General features: G+C 41.8%; 1 protein-coding gene across 5 annotated transcripts in view; it reads right to left on the bottom strand.

Annotated features, from left to right (window-relative positions):
- Positions 1–6,963: 6,963 nt before the first annotated feature.
- Positions 6,964–21,910, bottom strand: part of PATZ1 (POZ/BTB and AT hook containing zinc finger 1) — a 47,309-nt gene continuing 32,362 nt past the window's right edge. For 3 of the 5 annotated variants that reach the window (XM_040349851.1, XM_040349842.1, XM_040349860.1), the window contains 2 exons: positions 14,319–14,456; positions 6,964–8,105 (listed from right to left, as the gene is read on the bottom strand). In XM_040349851.1, coding sequence (XP_040205785.1) covers positions 7,582–8,105; positions 14,319–14,456 — 662 coding nt within the window. In that variant the 3' untranslated portion in view covers positions 6,964–7,581. The remainder of the gene's footprint in view (positions 8,106–14,318; positions 14,457–21,910) is intronic. The other 2 variants (XM_040349871.1, XM_040349882.1) reach the window with 1 other exon arrangement.

The raw sequence follows: 21,910 nt of genomic DNA, 5'->3' as shown, positions 1-21,910 counted from the left end.
CCTCCAAAACACAGCCACTAACTGACAGATCTACGTTACCAACATGATTTGATAGATGCTTGGAGGGAGGCTAACCCAACTGCAGAGGACTATTCTCACTACTCTAGGACTATTATCTATACTCCAGGATTGATCATGTCTCCATAGCTTCAGAACAGCTTTCTAAATTAACAGCGCCTAAGATACTATCGACCCCTTGGTTGGACCATAATCAAATTTCTATATCTTGTACTGTCTGCCCTCATATTGTAAAGCATTATGCAAATTGTTGGCGCTATATAAATACTGTAAAATAATATCTCCTTCTAACCAAACAATCATGAATACATTGGGTATGAATGAATCCTTATAACTAGTCCTATTGCTTTGATATACACTTACCAGACACTTTATTAGGTACACCTTGCGAGTACCAGGTTGGACCCCTTTTGCCTTCAGAACTGCCTTAATTCTTTGTGGCATAGATTCAACAAGGTGTTGGAAACATTGCTCAGAGATTTTGGTCCATGTCATGTTCAAGAAACCAGTGGTAAGATGATTTGAGCTTTGCGACATGGTGCATTATCCTGCTGGAAGTAGCCATCAGAAGATGGGTACATTGTAGTCATAAAGGGATGGACATGGTCAGCAACAATACTCAGGTGGCATTTAAACAATAGATCCAGATAAGTCACTATGCAGCAGAAAAAGTCCCAGCAGGGCCAACAGGAAGACGCCACAGCTCTGGAGGCCGGAGCTCCAGAGCTGTGGCGTCTTCCTGTTGGCCCTGCTGGGATGCATTCCTCTCATCATCCATCCTGTAAATGTTCTTAATCTCTTTTGATATTAAACTTTTTTTTTAACGTTGCACTTAGAGACACCTCTTTTCTGTTTATTATTGGCATTTAAACAATGCTTAATTGGTACTAAGGGGCTTTCTTTAGCTCTGTGTATACAAAGGAGCATATGACCATAATGGGGGTGGTAGTGACAAAGCCCCAAATTATCCACAATGGCTCAAATGTGATATGGTCCAGAAATATTTAGACAGAATAAAGGTGGATAAAGCACCTGGAACAGATGGCATCCATCCACGGATCCTAAAAGAATTGAGCTCTGTAATTTTTAAAGCCATTGTTTCTAATTTTTAGGGACTTGTTAATGACTGGAATGGTAGCACTGGATTGGCGCAGGGCCAATGCGGTTCCCATATTTAAAAAGGGATCAAAGTCTTTACCAAGTAACTATAGACCTGTTAGTTTAACTTCTATAGTTGGGAAGATACTGGAGAGTTTAATAAAAGACCACATAGAGGAGTTGTTGCTGGAAAAAAATATTTAACGCAACAGACAGCATGGATTCATGAAAGACAGAAGTTGTCAAAAAAAATGATTTCTTTTTATGAGGGGGTAGGTAAAACCCTGGACAGAGGGGTGGACGTGGACGTGGTATACTTGGATTTTGCAAAAGCGTTCCCTACACACAGCTAATGTGTAAGGTAAAGTCTATAGGCTTGGAAAGATCAATTTGTAAATGGATAGAAATTGGCAAAAAAAAACGACTTCAAAGAGTAGTGGTTATTGATTCTAACACTGAATGGTCTAAGGTTATCAGTGGTGTACCCCAAGGTTCAGAGTTGGGATCCTAACTTTTTAATATCTTTATAAATGATATTGGGTCTGGGATCAAAAGTAACATTTCTGTCTTTGTAGATGACACCAAGCTATGCAGTGGATTAATTTCCTTACAGGATGTCTCCAATTTACAAGCTGACCTCAATGCAATGTCTGATTGGGCAACTAAGTGGAAAATGAGGTTTAATGTTGATAAATGTAAAGTTATGCACTTGGGGGGTAAGAATATTCATGCATCATACATACTAGGGGGTAAACAAACTGGGAGAATCCATACTAGTGGAGAAGGATCTGGGGGTTTTGTTACATCATAAGCTCAATAATAGCATGCAATGCCAAGCTGCGGTTTCCAAAGCGAGCAAAGTCCTTTCTTGTATTAATAGAGGTATAGACTCCAGAGAGAGATATCATTTTGCCCCTGTACAAATCATTAGTAAGACCGTATTTGCAATATGCAGTTCAGTTTTGGGCACCAGTTCTCAAAAAGGATATTGGGGAACTGGAGAAAGTGCAGAGAAGGGCAACCAAACTGATAAGAGGCATGGAGGAGCTCAGCTATGAGGAAAGATTAGAGGAACTGAATTTATTCACTCTTGAGAAGAGGAGATGAAGGGGGGATATGATCAACATGTACAAATACATAAGAGGTCCATATAGTGAACTTGGTGTTGAGTTATTCACTTTAAGGTCATTAGAGGACAGGGGAGCAATATTTGCGTCTAGAGGAAAAGAGATTTCACCTCCAAATACGGAAAGGTTTCTTCACAGTAAGAGCTGTGAAAATGTAGAATAGACTCCCTCCAGAGGTGGTTCTGGCCAGCTCTGTAGATTTCTTTTAAAAACACCTGTATTCTTTCCTACATGTACATAATATAACTGGGTACTGACATTTATAGGTAAAGTTGATCCAGGGAAAATCTGTTGCCTCTCGGGGGATCAGGGAGGAATTGTTTCCCCTGCTGTAGCAAATTGGAGCAAGTTTGACAAGATGTGGGATACTTGGATTTGATACATATCAGCAGATTAACGGGGGCCTCAGGAATGCCTCTCTACAGGCTCTGGTAACCACATTCTTTCTCTACTCTCATATCTTTTCTCTTACTCATTTCTTATTTGGACTTTAACATGGTCATTGAGGGCATTCCAGGTCCTCAATATTCCTTGTAAATGTTTGAGGACTAAACCAGAGTGCAATACACCCATTAGTTGTGCAGAATGTCATTGCATGGGCTGGGTGGCAGCTCGCACACCTGTCGTTCCAGCCACATTCGCTGGTAATCACCTTTATGACTGTAGCTTTAAAGTTCCTTGTACTGCAAATATCTTTACCATCTGTAGCATTTTTTTTTTTTTTGTGTTTGCCATCTGAGGACAGGGCACTGGAGACATGCTTGGTGCATCCACAATGTAAATTCTCATCTAAAAAAACAAAAAGGTCTCCAGACCCACCCCTATCCAACTATACACATCAAGATTGTAAAGACTTAAATGCAATGTGGTGTTGACCATAGTATGGGATGTAGGGGGTGTGTCAAAGTGCTTTGTTTGTTTTCCATGTCACTTTATGGCCTCTAGGGTACACAAAATCAGTTTTCCATATAACGAAAGTGTGCCTCGAAGGGCCTACTGTTAAGGATATATATTACTTTAATTTGTGTATTTTATATTAGTGACAAAATGACTGTAAAGGGCTTGTCTACTTTGCTTCAAAAAGTAAATCCTTGATTTTGGTCCTTCATGGAAAACCGTCCAGTCCATCTGTGACGATGTAACAGCATCCATAGTAATTCTGCTACACTGGCATGGTTAGGCTGTTATACAATATGAGTAGATCCAGTGGTCCTAATCCGGTACTGAGTCCTCTCTAAAGCTTACAAGCTGCATGAAGGCACATTCGAGCTAAGAAGCTCGATCAGGAATCGTCGCATCACCACATAGTAAAAGCAAAATATTTTTTTATTAGAGAAGCATATTGGATATAAAGAAATAAATATCTCAACACACCACATGGATCTTTATTAAGCTACTACAAAGGTTTTTGGTCAATTTTGTTTGTTGGTCAAAAGTATGTATAAACTTGTTTTATCCGTTTATTTAACACATAAAAAAACTTTTAATATGGGATACATCCAAAGCATGGTGGTCTTTTTTTTTTTTCAAAAGACCAGCACTGCCTGAGAACTACCTACACGTAATCCTACGTATTATTGACAAAGAATACTCTTAAGCCGGCCATAGATGGGTCGATTCGATCCATCTATGGGCAGGCTGGTGGTACCTAAGCTGATCAATTGATCGACATAGGTACAACCAGCCTGTTGTTTTTTTTTTACATGCGCTTACTGCCGGCAGCTATAGCTACTAGCAGTAATCGTGTTCTACAGGCCGGGAAAGGCTCCTCCACCAGCAGAACACAATATGGGGAAATCAAACAATTTTCTTTCCCTCTATCTATGGTGGAAGGAAAGAGAATCAAGTCATCTGTGGCTTGCCTTAACCATAAGATGATAATCAGGTTGTCCCGCTATTTTTGCCAGAATTGGGTAATGATCTCACAACTGTTGGAGGTCTTTTAATGAACATTCCATTAGGCAGGGTACAAAAGTGAAAAAACTGCCTGGATCATTACTCATCTCAATTGGAATAGGCAGTGTGAAAGTGCTGCTCAATGGCAACAAACATCACACTTGGCCAAGAAAAGCTGTCATGTTTTTAAAACGTGTTGCCTCAGGAAACTGGATCAAGCATGAAAATCTAATCTTACTCAAATTAGTAAGCCAGATGGTCCCTCATTTTCTAAGAGAGCAGGAGTGCCCCTCTTCTGTAACTCTCTCTGCAGTTTATGTCATCCTATCTCCCTGAGATTCAGATTTATAGATTTCCTTTAAAATAGCATTTTGCCTAAGTAAAGTGGTGCAGCGCTACCCGCCTCTTTGTTGTGTGGGCTGCAAGTGGAGACATGTGACCTTCTTAGGATTTATCCACAAGAGAGGCAAAAGCAGGAGTTATTGTTATTGAAAATTCTGAGCCAAACTTTTATTAAAGTGTTTGTTACCCTTAAAATAAATAAATACATGGATCCTGTTCCTTTAAAGCATTTTATACAGCACAGTGCTTGTGCTGTGTAGTTTGGCCCCCTGTATCACCTGAAATACCTGGCTGATACTGCCTGGTTCTGACCACGGTTTATCATAGCTACTGAGCCCTGACACCGTGGTCAGTTTTTGTGCCTCCGTCATCCGCAGCTATCCCCTCTGCTCTCCTGTGTCCTCCTCCCCCCTCCCTGTCAGCTCTGTATGTGTGTGTAAGTCGCCCCTCCCCTCTCCTTCATTCAAACTTTAAAAAAAGTACTGCCAGCCCCCCTCTTGTATCAAGGTATAACAGGCAGTGTATGTATAAAACAAAGCTTCTATATACCTTTTTTTTGAAGATCTCTTGTGACTTCTGGCTGCTCTCTGCCCTATCTAAGAGCTACAGCTGGAGGTGCCGAGTGGCCAGCACAGCGGTCACGAGACCTCGGCTCCTCTCACTGTAGCCCTGGATCGGGGTAGAAGAGCGGACGGAAGTCACGTGACCAACCTGAATATATCTGCAAAAAAGATATATAGAAGCTTTGTTTTCCACATACACTTACCCTGCCTGTTATAGGTGGATACAAGAGAGGGGCTGGCGGAGTAATACAATTTAGGGTAACAAACACTTTAAGTTTATTAAAGCAGTGTTAAACCCAAAAGCAAACATTTTTTATTTGAAAGCTTACTAGATCTTAGATGTGATGGCTGCATCCGTTTTCTTTTTTAGGCTTCCTTTCTTCTATTTCCCATCTGGTGATCTGGCCAGTAAGTCTGTTATTTTTCAAAAGAACAAGATTTTCTTCTAGATGTATCAGTTACATGAGACAAACCAATCAAAACTGGCAGGGGAACTTACAATGATCATAATATAACTTAATTTTTTTGTGTTGTTTTCCTCTGGACTATTGGCGCAAGAATGACAATGGTTCAGAATACTGGTTATGAAACGCAACTTTAAGTGTTATGCCGCGTACACACGATCAGGCTTTTGCTCGGCCAAAAACACATTGGAATTCCGAGTAAAATGTGATGGAATTCATCGGAATTCCGAGTAAAATGTGATGGAATTCATCGGAATTCCGATGGAATTTCTCCAATTGGACATACACACGGTCAGAATTTCCTATGGAAAAAGTCTGTCTGACTTTTTCCATCGGAAATTCCGATCGTGTGTATGCGGCATTATTGTCCATCTTTGCATCATCCAAAGCAAATGACATGTCATAACCACAAATTTATTTCTGTATTGAAGCCTATGGCTCTATTTCTGAAGTTTTTGTTATACTTTAATGATCTTGTACCTGAGCACTTGTTTCTTACTTCCCATTCAAGGGGGACTCTTTTGCTACATAACTTCATAAAAAAAAAAAAAGATTACAATTAAATCTGCTTGTCTATCTAACACTCTCCTCCCTCAGACTGACAAGGCTGTTGTCCAAAGGTGTCCCCTGTGCTCCTTTTTCGAGAGTGGAGGCACTCTAATACAGGAGGTGTGTGAGGCCTCGTACACACGATAGGTTAAACAGAGGACAACGGTCTGATGAACCGTTTTCATCGGTCAAAACCGATTGTGTGTGGGCCCCATAGGTTATTTAACCATCGGTTAAAAAAAAGCCAACTTTCTTTAAATTTAACCAATGGATTCCTAACCGATAGGTCAAAACCGATCGTTAGTAGGCACGACCATCGGTTAAAAATCCATGCATGCTCAGAATCAAGTAGACGCATGCTTGGATGCATTGAACTTCATTTTTTTCGGCACGTTGTTGTGTTTTACATCACCGCGTTCTGACACGATCGGTTATTTAACCTATGGTGTGTAGGCGCGACAGACCATCAGTCAGCTTCATCGGTTAACCGATGACAACGGTCCTTCAGACCGTTCTCATCGGATGGGCTGATCATGTGTACGAGGCTTTACTGGCCAGATCACCAGGTGAAAATAGAGGAAAAAAGCCTAAAAAAATTGCAGCCATCACATTGAATAATTGGTAAGCTGCAATATAATTTTTTTGGGGGTTTTAATACCTCTTTAGGTATTTTATTAAGCCTTTAAGTGGCCAGATCACCAGGTGAAAATAGAGGAAAAAAGCCTAAAAAAAATTGCAGCCATCACATTGAATAATTGGTAAGCTGCAATATAATTTTTTGGGGGGTTTTAATACCTCTTTAGGTATTTTATTAAGCCTTTAAGTGAGGATTTTACATTTTCATTAAATGCCTTAGCTGTAAGGTGGGAAAGTGGGAAAATCTAAAACTCTGGAAACATAAAGAAAGTCTTTTCAACCAAGGAATGTTTATTAACTCAATCTTGAGTGACTCTTTCAGATCTATCCTCAATCTTCTGGCATTGAAATTAAACCTGCTGGGTTTCTATGAGTTGCTTTCATCATTTTTCTCAAGTCGCCAGATGTGTTTCTTGCATGTCTACATTGACGAAGACATTGAACTTCAAATAAAGGCAGCACCTTATGACTTGTGCAGAATCCCATGTGAATTTGTTTATTTCAATGTGTGACAAGTTTTGTGAATATTCATAATCAATATCTGAAAATCTACAAAACATTCACATAGAAACAGTTCAGTGTGTGCACCCTGCGTAGACATGTGAACCCCATGAGTCCAGGAGGCATTGCACAGTTTTGAGCTCAACGAAGAGGACATCGTTAGAGAAAAGTCTGCATCTTTTCTCTTGGTCTGCTATTTTCCATTCTGATCCTCTCTTAAAACTATACAGCTTATAGTGTCCACAACATGTGTAAACACAGCTTCTTCTCAGGTGTTTCAGTACTTTTTGGGGGAGTTTTCCACATTCATGCATATGGTTCTTTTGCATGAATTTCCCACATATGTAAAGCACTACCCTTTCCCAGATGTATTAAGTGCTATCCCTTTTACTTCCCTTCACCTCCCATTGCCTGCTGTTCCACCTCAGGCTCCACAAGAGATGAGGCAAAAGCTGACTGCACAATTTGGAAACCAAATGACTCCAAAAGAGACATATTCTGCTGTGGGGAGAAAGGAGAGGCCAATGCTGACCCCAGTGCTGGCCCAAGGGAGGCACTAAGAGTGGGGCCAAGAGAAGGACCAAGAGCAGGGCCTAAAGCGGGACCTAGGGCAGGGCCTAGTGCAGGACCTAAGGTAGCCCCTAAATCTCCAAGTGGTGTCCCCATTGGCCTGGCATGAACTTTCTGTATGTGCTTGTTGAGATAGGCCTTTGATCGGAAAAAGCTTCCACACTCTGAACATGGATAGCGCTTCTCTGCCTCTCCCTCAATTTTCTTGGGAATCACCAAGTCACATGCAACATATGATCCATTAGAATTTGGCTTCTCAGGGGACTTGAGGTCGCTCCCATCAGACAGGTCACCATATGAGTCAGAACTCTCCTGTTCTCCATGTTGGCATTTCTCCCCCTCTGTAAAGAAAACATGTTTAGTTTACTTCAAATTTGCCTAATGATTCTGTACCTTACTTGCATGCAGATCACTGCCTAGTTCATCTGCCTAGTTTCTGTATTGGAGAATGGTCACATTGTAGCTTTCATTTTTGTCATCGCTCACTCATATTGAATACTGCAGACAAACAAAAATAAATTTCACAGCCAAATAGACCATTCTAGAGCTTAACATGCACTACCTTTAACTCCCAGTGTTTTCCCCTTGGTCAGCATAGGAAAGGTTTTTCTAATGTAAGATAAGCATTACACAAGCTGTAAGTAAACAAAATCTGAATGGCCTGCTTGTAAGAAATGATTTCTTTTGTATATCTAAGAGAACATGTGATGTTTGATCTAAAGTATTAGTATGACTTATTATTTGGTTAAGGATTTCCTTATTTTAATGAGACTAAGGGGCATATTTATAAAGGCATGCACTGAAGTCATATGTCATATTTACTGTTCATTTAGAAACTGTTTGTTTTATATTCATTTGCATGCAAATATATTATTAGCAGTACAGTAAGAATTGCACCCAGTATAACTTGAGGTTACAATTCAGTAAATTACTTCTTTCAAAAACAAATCTTTCTCAAAGAATAAACAGTAATATGCCAATTAATCTAAGAGAGACATTAAGGTAGGCAAGTTATGACACAGAAGAAAATTAGTGTTTACTTGCAGTCCAAATGCGGGTGACATAAAGAAAAAGCTTCTGGTAGTTTAACATTATTTTATATTAAAGCTCTACTATTCTCCATACTATAGTGTGGGTGGTTTGGTTCGTCTGCACATTTCGCCAGATCCAGTCACATCTATTAAGATATAGTATGTTCCCTAATAGAGAATGGCGCTTTCTGTTCTAAAGTGGTAATTGAATATATTTTTTCAATAAAAACACAATCTTGACCATTGAAACTTTAGGTCAATAGTACTCATTTCTTTTTTAACCACTTGCCAAGCAGCCACAGTATATATACTGTGGCAGGTCGGCTCTATTGCGCAAAACAACGTACCTGTACGTCGTTTTGTGTAATAGATACAGGGGGCAAGCACATGTCGGCGGGGGAGACGATGTGCATGCCCAGCGCCCACGATGTCTGCTGATAACCCGCGATTGCTTCTCACAGAGGCAGAACGGGGATCCACCTATGCACTGTGGTAGATCGCATTGAGTTTAAGGCTCTCTGTCTCGCCTATCGCGCTTATCATGGGACGGGCCCACAATACCTGAATTCGATGATAACGCGATACACCCCTGCACGAGGACTTAGATCACTTACAGCTGGTCTCGTCACTTGTCCATCTGCTCGCCTGCTTACCTTCGGGGGTAGACGCTTTTCTGTGAGAGCAACGGCCCTATGGAATAGTCTCCCTGTTTCTATCCGGTCTCTCCCCTCCATTATGGCCTTTCGTAAAAGGATAAAAACTTGGTTTTTTGAGGGAAAAGCAGGCTGAGTCACGTTAGTTTTCCCTGTTGTTCCTTGGTAGTTTGCTTTTTTGTGCTCTCCTTTTTTCTTTTCCTTCTATTTTCTTTCCCTGACTTGATTTATCTATTTACAGGTATGTCTTCTGCGCTTAGACGCTTCCCTGACGGGTCAGTATTTGGCGCATTACAAATACAATAAATCAATCAATCAATCAATCAAACAAGGCAGATCCCTGTTCTGACAGGAGAGTAGAGAGAGATCTGCTGTTTCTAGTGATCAAGAACAGCGATCTCTCTACTCCCAGCGAGCCCATCCCCCTGACAGTTAGAAAGCGCCTCCCTGTACAACACTTAACCCTCTGTTCACCACTAGTGTTAACCCCTTCCCTGCCAGTGTCATTTATACAGTAATCAGTGCATTTTTATAGCACTGACCACTTTCTTTAAAATAAATAAATAACAGACATGTCATACTCACCTGCTCTATGCAGCAGTTTTGTGCAGAGCAGCCCCGATCCTCCTCTTCTCGGTTCCCTCGTCAGCCCTCTTGGCCCCTCCCTTCTGCCGAGTGCCCCCAGAGCAAGCAGCTTGCAATGGGGGTTCCCGAGCTGCAGCTCTGTGTGTCCATTCACGGCTCGACCCCACTCCTCTCTCTCCTCATTGGCTCACTAGCTGTGACGCCAATGGCTCCCGTTGCTGTCTCAGAAAATGAGAAGGGAGTGTCCCCGGAGAGCTGAGGCTCTCGTGCACATTGCTTGAGTGAGATGGGGCTCAGGTAAGTATTGGGGGGAGCTGCTGCACAGATTAAATTTTTTACCTTCGTGCATAGATATGAATGTAAGAAACCTTGAGCCTTTAGAACCACTTTAAAGCCCTGTACACACGATTGGTTTGTCTGATGAAAACGGACCATTGGACCGTTTTCATCGGACAAACCGATCGTGTGTGGGCCCCATCGGTTTGTTTTCCATTGGTGAAAAAAAAATAGAACATGTTTTAAAATTTTCCTATGGATAAAAAACTGATAGAAAAAATTGATCGTCTGTGTGGAACTCCATCGGAGAAAAATCCATGCATGCTCAGAATCAAGTCGACGCATGCTCGGAAGCATTGAACTTCAGCGCGTCGTAGTGTTTTATGTCACCGCGTTGGACACGGTCAGATTTTTGACTGATTGTGTGTAGGCAAGACTGATGAAAGTCAGCTTCATCATATATCCGACAAAAAAATCCATCGGATTAGATTCCATCAGATATCTGATCGTGTGTACAGGGCATAAGAGCACTTTTGTTTGATACTGTTAAACACTGTTTGACCCCCCTAGGAGCTACTAGTGTGGGGGGCAATAGTGTGTTACAACCTCTCCCCTGGTGCACTTGCCTTCAGAGCCCTCTCTTCTCACCAGTTTGTGTCAGTATGTAAACAGTAAAAAATTTACTGAAAGTAAAATTTTATCAGTTCGCCAGAAAAAGGATGACAACCTACTTGCATATTGCCCTATGTTGACATACTCTCCTATGCATCAGGACTGCTGAAGTTTATTGAGCTGGAGCTCAAACTTATCTAAGCTCTCCCCCAATGCTAAAGGGTATCCATACTGGTATCTTGCACTCTGGGGGAGAGCTCAATGCCTACTACCCACTTGTCATGGGGATACCGACCTCTTGTCATGGGGATACCAATCTGTTTGGTTGTAATTTGAGAATTTGCTATGACTTTTATAAATATGCCCCATAATTGATAAATGTCACACTAGTTTATATTTTCCCTTCCTATGGACCAATCAACTCTACTAATGCAAACAATTAAAATATGGAAGAGCAAACCTTCAAAATGTGAAAATCATGAAAAATGACTATATAGTGAACAATGCGATAACTACTTAAAATATGGTTTTGTGTAATGCATTATCTCCTCTGTAACATACTAATGTTAAAATACTACATTGGTTTGCATGCCAACAGGCCATGTAATATTTAAATAAATAATATATAAAACAGGCTATTTGATATAGAAATTAGATTGGACTGAAACAAAACTATGTCTGGCTTCTATAGCATGTAGGTAAACCTTTTTGTCTTATAAAAGGGTTATTCAATAAAGTGAACAAACAGAATGCAGAAACCCACATCAACCAGAGTTCATCTTTCAGCAATATGACATTATAAAACTGAAATATGATTCGTTTCTACAGTACCCATGTGTTTATTTTTGAGCTTCTTTACTGAATAAACCTTTTTACATCATCTACCATCCAAAGTCCAAAGCCTTTATCTACATAACCTGTTTGGGAGTTCCATGTATATATATGGTAAACTTTATCTGGCTCTGTCACCTGAACTTAAATGAATTAGGGTCCATGTACACTGGGCTTCAAAAATGCTGCTTCTACAGGAGTTTTGTGTTTTGCATGTAGAAGCAGCTCAATGTTATCCTATCGGGTTTATTTACTAAAACAGCATGCTGCAAAATCTGATGCAGCTCTGCATAGAAACCAATCAGCTTCCAGGTTTTATGGTCAAAGCTTAATTTAAGAAAGCTGAAGTTAGAAGCTGATTGGCTACCATGCACAGCTCCACCAGGTTCTGAGTGGATTCGTTTTAGTAAATTCCCCCCTAGGTGTCCATGCACATAAGGACGTTTAGAAACATATCCTAGGCTCAGTGCTTAGAGGCAGGAATAGAAACCCTTCTGGATTGTGTTTTTGAGAGGAGTTTCTGGCAGAAGAAAATGCTACACACTTGTATAAAAGTGCTTTATATGAGCCAAGGGAACTGGCATTTTTTTTTTAAGCCCAGTGTGCGTAGACCCTTAGTATGAATATAATGTTTTTGTCTGTCTGCATTCCTGGTCTATGATTTATTATTACCCTTAAAAGGGAAACTCCACATTCACTTAGATATAACTTATATCACTGATACACAAATTATTTTGTAATTTTTGTAATTGAACATTACCTCTGAATTTTATTTTGCAGCCAGCTATTAGTTTGTAAAACTGACCACAGTGTTTGAGTTAAAATTTCAAGCATCTGCTGCACTGCCCTTGGGTTTGATACAGTAGTAGTACTAGTAGTCTATAAAAAAAATTGCTCCAATGCTGCATCTGTCCCCTGCTGCTTCTAAGACTGAGTCTTGAGCAATCAAAGACTGCTGATCACTTGATCCTCAGTCTTCAGTGAGCAGAGAGCCGGTGACGGTCAGTCACCGGCTCTCTGCCCCTCTAGAGCTCACAGGAGTGCTGGGCTGTGGAGGAGGTGGGAGCGCCTGGCTCAGCTTCCAAGCAGCTAGCTGAAAGGCTGAGCCAGTTGCCGGTCCAGGCATCTGGGTGGATCCAGACTGTAAAGAGAGGAGGTCTTTCCAGAGCTTGGACTGGCGGAAAACAGGTCACATGAGTGTAGAACAAACTGCACTCCTGTGATCCATAGAAGTAGGGCCAAAAAAAGCTTTGACCATACTTCTCCTTTAGTCCTTCGCCTCTCTTTTTTTAGAGACCGCGTGGTCAAAGTGCGTGCATGTTAACTCAATTTCGAGTGCGTGTAAGTGTGGTGGTTTTTGTGGGAGGGGGGTGGGCGTACTAAGCGCAGGCTTACCTCGCATAGCACACCCACCGGGAGCCGGGCTGAGCCATACTTCTCCTTTGGTGAAAAAATTTCCAAGGGTAGTGTACATTTAAAGAAATGCAAAGATTTGGGTTTTCTCTTTTAATAACACTGGGACTGATTGTGATAGTCAATGCCAGATTAAACTATATGGAGGCCCTAGACAGTCAGAACCGGGGGGGTTTCTTCTACGTGCGCTCAGTGCCGATCCTCACCTCCCTGGGGCCCTAAGCAAAATGACATGTCACATTAAAGTTGAGAAGCGAGGGGGAGGGGGGCGCTGCCGACAGTGAGATGTCATATTAAAGATCAAAGTTGACAAGCGGGGGGGGAGGGGGTGTTCTGCTTTCGGAAATGACATCTTACATTAAAGTGAGAAGCAAGGGGTGCTGACTTCTTACCTCTTCTCCCATGCAGCGAATTGAGAAGCGGGGTGAGGGGCCAAAAATGACTTTATGCGCTCTAGTGGAATAACAATGAACTAAGTAGTGTACATGTCTACCATCACTACTGTACAGTATTACAGTATTATACAATATTTTCTCTATATTGTAAAGTTTTAATTTCTTCCAGGCTGATTCATGTTTTACTATCTTTCGTAAACAATTTAGGAAAGCTTCATTGTAATTATCTTTCAAGATCAAATCAATATCTTCTAGATTGTAAGCTCTAACGAGCAGGGCCCTCTGATCCCTCCTGTATTGAATTGTATTGTGACTGTACTGTCTTCCCTGATGTAAAGCGCTGCGCAAACTGTTGGCGCTATATAAATCCTGTATAATAATAATAATAATAATATCAATTTTATCTGTTGTCGCAAGGCCCTTAAACAGTGTGGGCCTACGCTACCTATCTGGTAATTTGGCACTGGTCATAGTTGTGATTACAGCAGGCAAACCCTCCTATTTACTCATTAATTTAAATGCATTGATCTGTTATGTAATCATAGAAGAAAGACAGATAGAAAATGTGAAATTACTTTTTTTTTTAAATCCTCTCAATATATATATATATAATTGATTTGGAGTGTTTTTTTTCTCAGAAAAAGTGGAGTTTCCCTTTAACATGCTGTCTTACATTTGTGGGTAATGTACAGCTAACACCCCTCCTATCTCCGTCTTGCGCCCCCCTCTGCACGGACAGCCGGCTGTGTAAAGCTTGCCTTTCACGCCACAGGTCCGGACACATTGGAACAGTGCTGCACCATTTGGGGTGGATTCCGGCCGGTGAGGGCCCGCACTGAGGAGGGCGCCGTGATGTGTTTTTACGTGGACTTTTAAGTAAGAGGCAGAGGAGAAACCTAAACAAGATAAAAGCAAATGAGACGCTGCCACACACAAACCTCTGACTCCATAATAGCTATATCATTAGCTCCATACATGTACATTTTTTCTCTCCTTATTCCTGACCCTGGAAACATCACACAAATCCTCACAAATTGTTCACACAACAAACACATTCCATCATTATTTCCTCACAACCACCAACAGCATTCTAACATTCACATTACACTATAATTTTTCAGGGCATGCTGCTCAATCACTGATCAACAACCCATTGGAGTGCTGAACCAACTTGCGCAAGTGCGCACTGATGTCTTCCTTTTCTGCTTCCTGATAAACACCTGGTTGTTTGTGGCAAGGATAATGAAGCACATAAAAAGTTTTACAAAGAATCAGCACCAGTAAATTGTACATACCTGTATATTGTATGTGTGTTGTATACTCTAGTCTATATATATATATATAGAAGGGGAGTGTTCCCTAGGGAGGTGTTTCTAACTGTGGGGGCAGTGTAGTGACTGGAGGAGAAGACAGATTGCTGTTCCTAATCTAGGGACAGCAGATCTGTCTATCCTCCCCTGACAGAACGGGGATTTGTCTGTACACATTGACAGATCCCTGTTCTGTCTCTCTCTGGAACGATCGCGGGTGGCTGGTGGACATCGTGGACTCGTCCATGCGCATTGGCTCTGGCGTTGCACCGCGGGCTCGTGCCCCCTAGTGGTCTTAAAGACCAGGAGAGCCAACTTGCTGCAGTGCAACTGCGGCGGCTGGTCCATAAGTGGTTAAACAGTAGTAAAGTACCATTAAAACAAGCATTGCTTTACCACTAACTATTGGCGGCCCCAGTTTGATAGGTTGTCCAATGGTGTAAATTCGCTGTCCCCTCAAAATAACTCAACACACTGCCCATTAACGTCTAAACAGTTGTCAACGAAAGTGAGTACAAATTGGGCCCAATTAGCCACTTTTCCTCCCCATGGTCATGTGACTCGTTAGTGTAACAAGGTCTCAGGCGTAAATGGGAAGCAGGTGTGTTAAATTTGGTGTTATCGCTCTCACTCTCTCATACTGGTCACTGGAAGTTCAACATGGCACCTCATGGCAAAAAACTATGAGGATCTGAAAAAAATTATTGTTGCTCTACATAAAGATGGTATTGGATATAAGAAGATTGCCAAGACCCTGAAACTGAACTGCAGCATGGTGGCCGGAAAGTGGCAGAACAGTGTAATTTCTTCAGTGTTGTCACATGAAAAGATATAATAAAATATTCACAATATATTTATATTATATGCACACTCACTCGCTGTATCTGTTCACCGTCACCTCTGCACCAAGAACTGAGCCATCAAACATTGCCGATGGCACGATTCTCACAGATTCCCGAGCGGAGAGCTGCTGATTATCTCCTCTCTGCTCCTCCACGCTCACTGAAGCGCTAAGCTGTGGAGGGGCGGGGAGTGGCCATCTCAGACTTTCAGCAGCTCGCTGAGGGGCTGAGACCGGCATTAGTCCAGGCACCTGGCAGATCCAGACTTTATTGTCATGGTGACATGGTACCTGGACTGATTCCAGTGATGTCAGCAGAGAGCAGACTTCAGACCGCCCTCTGCTGAAAAACAGGTCACAGGAGTGCAAAACGAATTGCACTCCTGTGACCCATATGGCCTCGTACAGACGAGCGGACCTGTCCGAGGAAAACGGTCCGCGGACCGTTTTCATCGGACATGTCTGCTAGCAGATTTTGGTCTGAAAGTTGTACACGCCATCAAACCAAAATCCCCGCGAACAGAATACGCGGTGACGTGGGGGCGACGATGACGCGGCGACGTGCGCGAACCCGGAAGTTCAATGCTTCCACGCATGCGTCGAATCACTTCGACGTCATGCGCGGGTTCTCGGGCCAGCGGACATGTCCGATGAGTCGTACTGACCATCGGACATGTCCGGCGGACAGGCTTCCAGCGGACATGTTTCTTAGCATGCTAAGAAACATTTGTCCGCTGGAATCCTGTCCGGTCGGCGGGAAAATTGTCCGGTCGGCTCTACACACAACCGAACATGTCTGCTGAAACTGGTCCGACGGACCAGTTTCAGCGGACATGTTCGGTCGTGTGTACGAGGCCTATGAGAAGCCGAGCCAAACAAGCTCAGGCTGGACTTCTCCTTTAATACAAGACAAAGGAAGCTCTGGGTACTATGTGTTATCGGAAAGGGAGAACAACCCAGTAGTTTCTCCCTTTCAGGCATGCTGTCTCTCATTGAAACCTGGGATGGAACCATAAAGAGAAAAGAGGAGGGAAGTAGTCACTTTTTTTAGGACACTGTGTGTAAATTTCAGCTTGAGATAGGAGCTGTGTAGAGGGGCTAAGAATCTCAGGAAAATATGTTAAAAGGAGACTAAAGCTCCATTTGCTGGCTGAAAAGAATACAAAATATAAATATGCATATGTAAGATAATAATGTACATGGGAGTTATGGCCTGCCATAATTAACTCCCCTTTGTCTGTGAATTTACATAGAAATAAACATGAAGATTCTATTGGTCGAATCATATACAGCACAAAACAGTCCTACACTGGGTGCATAAGTTTAATTCTGATTATTGATATTAAATTCTGTATTTTGCTATAATTTTTTTTAAGCATGTACGGTTACCATAAGACGCTAAAGCCTGTTATTACTGTTATTTGAAATAATTTGTTATATTGCATATGTATACAATAAAACCACTAAACAGGTTTATTACTTGGTTGGTATGGCTCTGGTTTCTTAGTGTCCTTGAGCTTTGTGTGACTTTACATAACGAAAAGTGATTGGTGGCCACCTATAACTAAGAGTGACTAATGGCTCTCTGGGGCGGCGCTAAGGTCTCACATGGGCCCTATTATTGTAAGGATGTGAAATGTCTGGAGTCATTAGCAATAGACGTTGCTGGAATATATCTGCTTAGTACAGTATGTCTATGTTCACCTTTGAGTTTTATCCCAACGATATGCTGTGCACCTCTTTGTTTTTCAACGTAAAAGTAATTGGTGACTGTGAGGAAATAACTGCAACCTGTAGCACTAACACTCATTCAAGAAGTATGTTGAATATCACTGGCTCGCTTTGTTCCCAGATACTGCTGCTGCCCAGCCATATACAAGGGCCCATCTATCAGTAAGTAAACAGGGCTCCCCAATATTTGTATGTGATGCAGGCACCAACTTGTGTTTGCTTTATGTATGATGCTTCCAGCTCTAAAAAAAATAAGGCCTTGTGTTAAAATGTAAATGCCTCAGGGGGAATATTCAGCGTGCCCAATATTTGTAAGCAAGGAAGGCACCACAAATCCGGTCAGATGCCAAGTACAGGACCATCCGGTCCGATGCCAAGTACAGGACCCCCACAGTGCCTATGGGATACATCAATTCACTTCATAAAATCTAGCCTATCTTGAATATATTTGCATGTTGTTCTGTGGAATGACTGTATTTTCAGGAAGATTTTGATAGAAATTCTACCATCCTTCAACATTACTGAGAATTCAGTGTCCCATTAAAGGGGTTGTAAAGGTAATTTTTTTCCCCTAAATAGCTTTCTTTACCTTAGTGCAGTCCTCCTTCACTTACCTCATCCTTCCATTTTGCTTTTAAATGTTCTTATTTCTTCTGAGAAATCCTCACTTCCTGTTCTTCTGTCTGTAACTACACACAGTAATGCAAGGCTTTCTCCCTGGTGTGGAGTGTCGTGCTCGCCCCCTCTCTTGGAATACAGGAGAGTCAGGACGCTCTCTACGTTGCAGATAGAGAAAGGAGCTGTGTGTTAGTGGGCATCCTGACTTTCCTGTAGTCCAAGGGAAGGGGCGAGCACGACACTCCACACCAGGGAGAAAGCCTTGCATTACTGTGTGGAGTTACAGACAGAAGAACAGGAAGTGAGGATTTCTCAGAAGGAATAAGGACATTTAAAAGCAAAAATCAAAGGATGAGGTAAGTGAAGGAGGACTGCACTAAGGTAAAGGAAGCTATTTAGGAAAACAAATTGTACCTTTACAACCACATTAAGACAAAGCTGGAGGTGAATGGCATTTGTTTGAGATCCAGTGGATATATGGCACACGATTCTAGCTCACTATCAGGTATGTGTGGTTGTGATGCACTCTGAAGGATAGACAGTGTGGATTCCATTTTTAAGCAGCTCCTTATCTTTTGTATACAACTTTGATTTCATCTGCCTGAAAAAGGAGTTCATGACAGAAATGAATTTATTCAATCAATCAATCAATCGTAGCAACAACAGTAGTGTGCTAATGTAACATACACAGCAGCATTGGTACACATAAGGCGACAAGAAACAAAATTTGGACTGCTCATTATTTTGTACTTATTGTGGGTCGACTCACATCAGTTCCATGATGTGGAGGGCCCTGGTTGGAAGGAAACCAGTGCCTTTCCAAGTAATTTCCAAGTAATTTTAACTGTTTTGTACTAAAAAAAATATTCCTATTGTGCTTGATTTGTTGTTTATATATATTTGTGGGTCTGTTGTAGTCTAAGATACAGGTTTATTGCAGTAGTTTGTAATTATATCGGTGAGACGGTGACGCTGCACCTCCGAGTCGGTTATTGAGGGCTATTTATCCTATTTTCGTTAATAAGCATAGGCCAATCATAGCTGTGCTTATGAAATGTAAGCAGTGTAAGGGTTAACACACTTGCATTAATAGACATGCATTTGTAAACATAAAATCTGGATCCCTCTGATGCATGCGTGCTGCAGTCCCATGAATTACAAAGAAAACTTGCTGTGAATGCAGAACTTCAGCTACTGGATGAGTATAGGTAGATCCTTCTCTGCTTGCTTTGTATGTGATGCTTCCAACATTCAAAAGTAAGGTCTTGTGTTAAAGTGCAAATGCAACTTACTTTCAAGTGCTTGTAGAATAGTTTGAGATGCTTCTGAGATTGTTCCCAGTCTATTAACATTAGCATTTGAATTGCAGTTGACCTCCTTCTAGGTCGCATGGGGGGGGGGGGGGGGGGGGCAGTTCTTGCATAAACAAAAGACCATCAACATAAGCCCTAAAGAGTCTTTCAAGCTGTTTTAGCAATTGATGCATTTATTTTGAGGATATCTTTCCTTTGTCATAGAATATGAGAAAACTTAAACCTAATGAGCTTCACACTGCTTAACAATTAAAGGGGTTGTAAAGGTAAAACAAATGTTTCCTAAATAGCTTCCTTTACCTTAGTGCAGTCCTCCTTCACTTACCTCATCCTTCCATTTTGCTTTTAAATGTCCTTATTTCTTCTGAGAAATCCTCACTTCCTGTTCTTCTGTCTATAACTCCACACAGTAATGTGAGGCTTTCTCCCTGGTGTGGAGTGTCGTGCTCGCCCCCTCCCTTGGACTACAGGAGAGTCAGGACGCCCACTAACACACAGCTCCTTTCTCTATCTGCAACGTAGAGTGTCCTGACTCTACTGTAGTCCAAGGGAGGGGGCGAGCACGACACTCAACAACAGGGAGAAAGCCTTGCATTACTGTGTGTAGTTACAGACAGAAGAACAGGAAGTGAGTATTTTTCAGAAGAAACATTTAAAGGACATTAAAAAGCAAAATGGAAGGATGAGGTAAGTGAAGGAGGACTGCACTAAGGTAAAGGAAACTATTTAGGAAAAAAAACAATTGTACCTTTGCAACCCCTTTAACTACAGAACGAGGAATGTAAATACATAAAGCTGAGCTCAAGGAAAGAAACGATATTTGTGCATTTGCTATGCAAAATATAAATGACCTCTAATGATGGTTGTCCCATATGTGGATGCTGCTGTGCTAGGTAAAACTCCTAGGGCTAGATTCATGTAGCTGCGCCCATTCGTACGGCGGCGCAGCGTATCGTATTTACGCTGCGCCGCCGTAAGTTTGAGAGGCAAGTGCTGTATTCACAAAGCACTTGCCTCCTAACTTACGGCAGCGTAGGGGGCCGGCGTAAGCCCGCGTAATTCAAATGTGGAAGGGGGGGCGTGTTTTATGCTAATGTGTGATGACCTGACGTGATTGACGTGTTTTCCCAACGGCGCATGCGTCGTCCGTGTACATATCCCAGTGTGCATTGCTCCCAAGTACGCCGCAACGACGTATTGGTTTCGACGTGAACGTAAATTACGTCCAGCCCTATTTGCGAACGACGTAAAAAAATTCCAATTTCGAAGCGGGAACGACGTCCATACTTAACATTGGCTGCGCCTCCTAATAGCAGGAACAACCTTACGCCGAAAAAGCCTAACGTAAACAACGTAAATAAATTGCGCCGGCCGTACGTACGTTTGTGAATCGGCGTATCTAGGTAATTTGCATATTCTTCCCTGAAAACAACGGAAGCGCCCCTAGCGGCCAACGTAATATTGCACACAATTATACGCCGCCGCATTCAAGTTACGTCGGCGAGGAAGCCTATTTTTTGAGCGCATCTGCCTTTGAGAATCAGCGTAACGATACGCCGACGCAGATTTGAAATTACGGCGGCGTATCTGGAGATACGCCGCCGTAATAGCTACCTGAATCTACCCCCTAGTTTCATTCATCCCATGCAGTACTATAAGCGCAGAACTTCCAGCACTGAAACTTCAGGCTATAGTACAGTGATGATAATGGATCACTAGATTTCCACCTTGTTCGCTCACAAAACGTCATGTATCCTTTTCATAGAATGCACGGCATTCTGTGAATGGACAAAGGGAGGGACAGAAGAACATCACACTCCCCTATTGTACATTCACAGAATGTCTTGTATTCCGTGAAAATGTTTTGTGAATAGACAAGGAGGAGACCAAGCAACCCTTTATCGTCACTCGGCCGTAATAATGCTCTGTAAACGATCTGTAAGCAAAATGCTATTGGCTAAATGGCAAGCAAAATACATTCCTTACCAAATAATCACCATCAATAGGGCAATGCTCTATGGGTAATTCTCTTTCACCTTTATGTGCAAAAGAGAGTTTTCTACAGTCCTCTGCAGAACTGAGAAAATACTAAATATTGAAGGCTTAATGGGTAGCATATGGAAGCTACGAGGAATGTTGAATAACTACAAAACACTACAGGTGTGCAGATTTTTTTAACATATCACTGAAATTAATTTACAAAGCTGGAGCAATGAAAACTAAGAGCAGATGCCAACTACAACTCTTGAAAGTTTCAGAATACTTAAACAAAATTACAAATCTGGCAGCTGTGGGAAAATGTTTTACTTCTTTCCATTTTTTTATTTGCTCCAGTAACCTACTAGCATTTCCGTGCCCGTAAATTTAACATACATTAGACGGGCACCAAATAGAATAATTATTACTGATTTAAGAATGAAATGTGTATCTTATGCCGCGTACACACGATCGTTTTTCGGCATGGAAAAAAAACGTAGTTTTTCAGCATGTCCAAAAAACAATGTTTTTCCAACTTCATCATTAAAAACGATGTTGCC

The sequence above is a fragment of the Rana temporaria genome, chromosome 1, assembly GCF_905171775.1.
Source record: "Rana temporaria chromosome 1, aRanTem1.1, whole genome shotgun sequence".
NCBI lineage: Eukaryota > Metazoa > Chordata > Amphibia > Anura > Ranidae > Rana > Rana temporaria.
The sequence above is the reverse complement of the archived record's forward strand: the minus strand, read 5'-3'. Positions and strand labels throughout refer to the sequence as shown.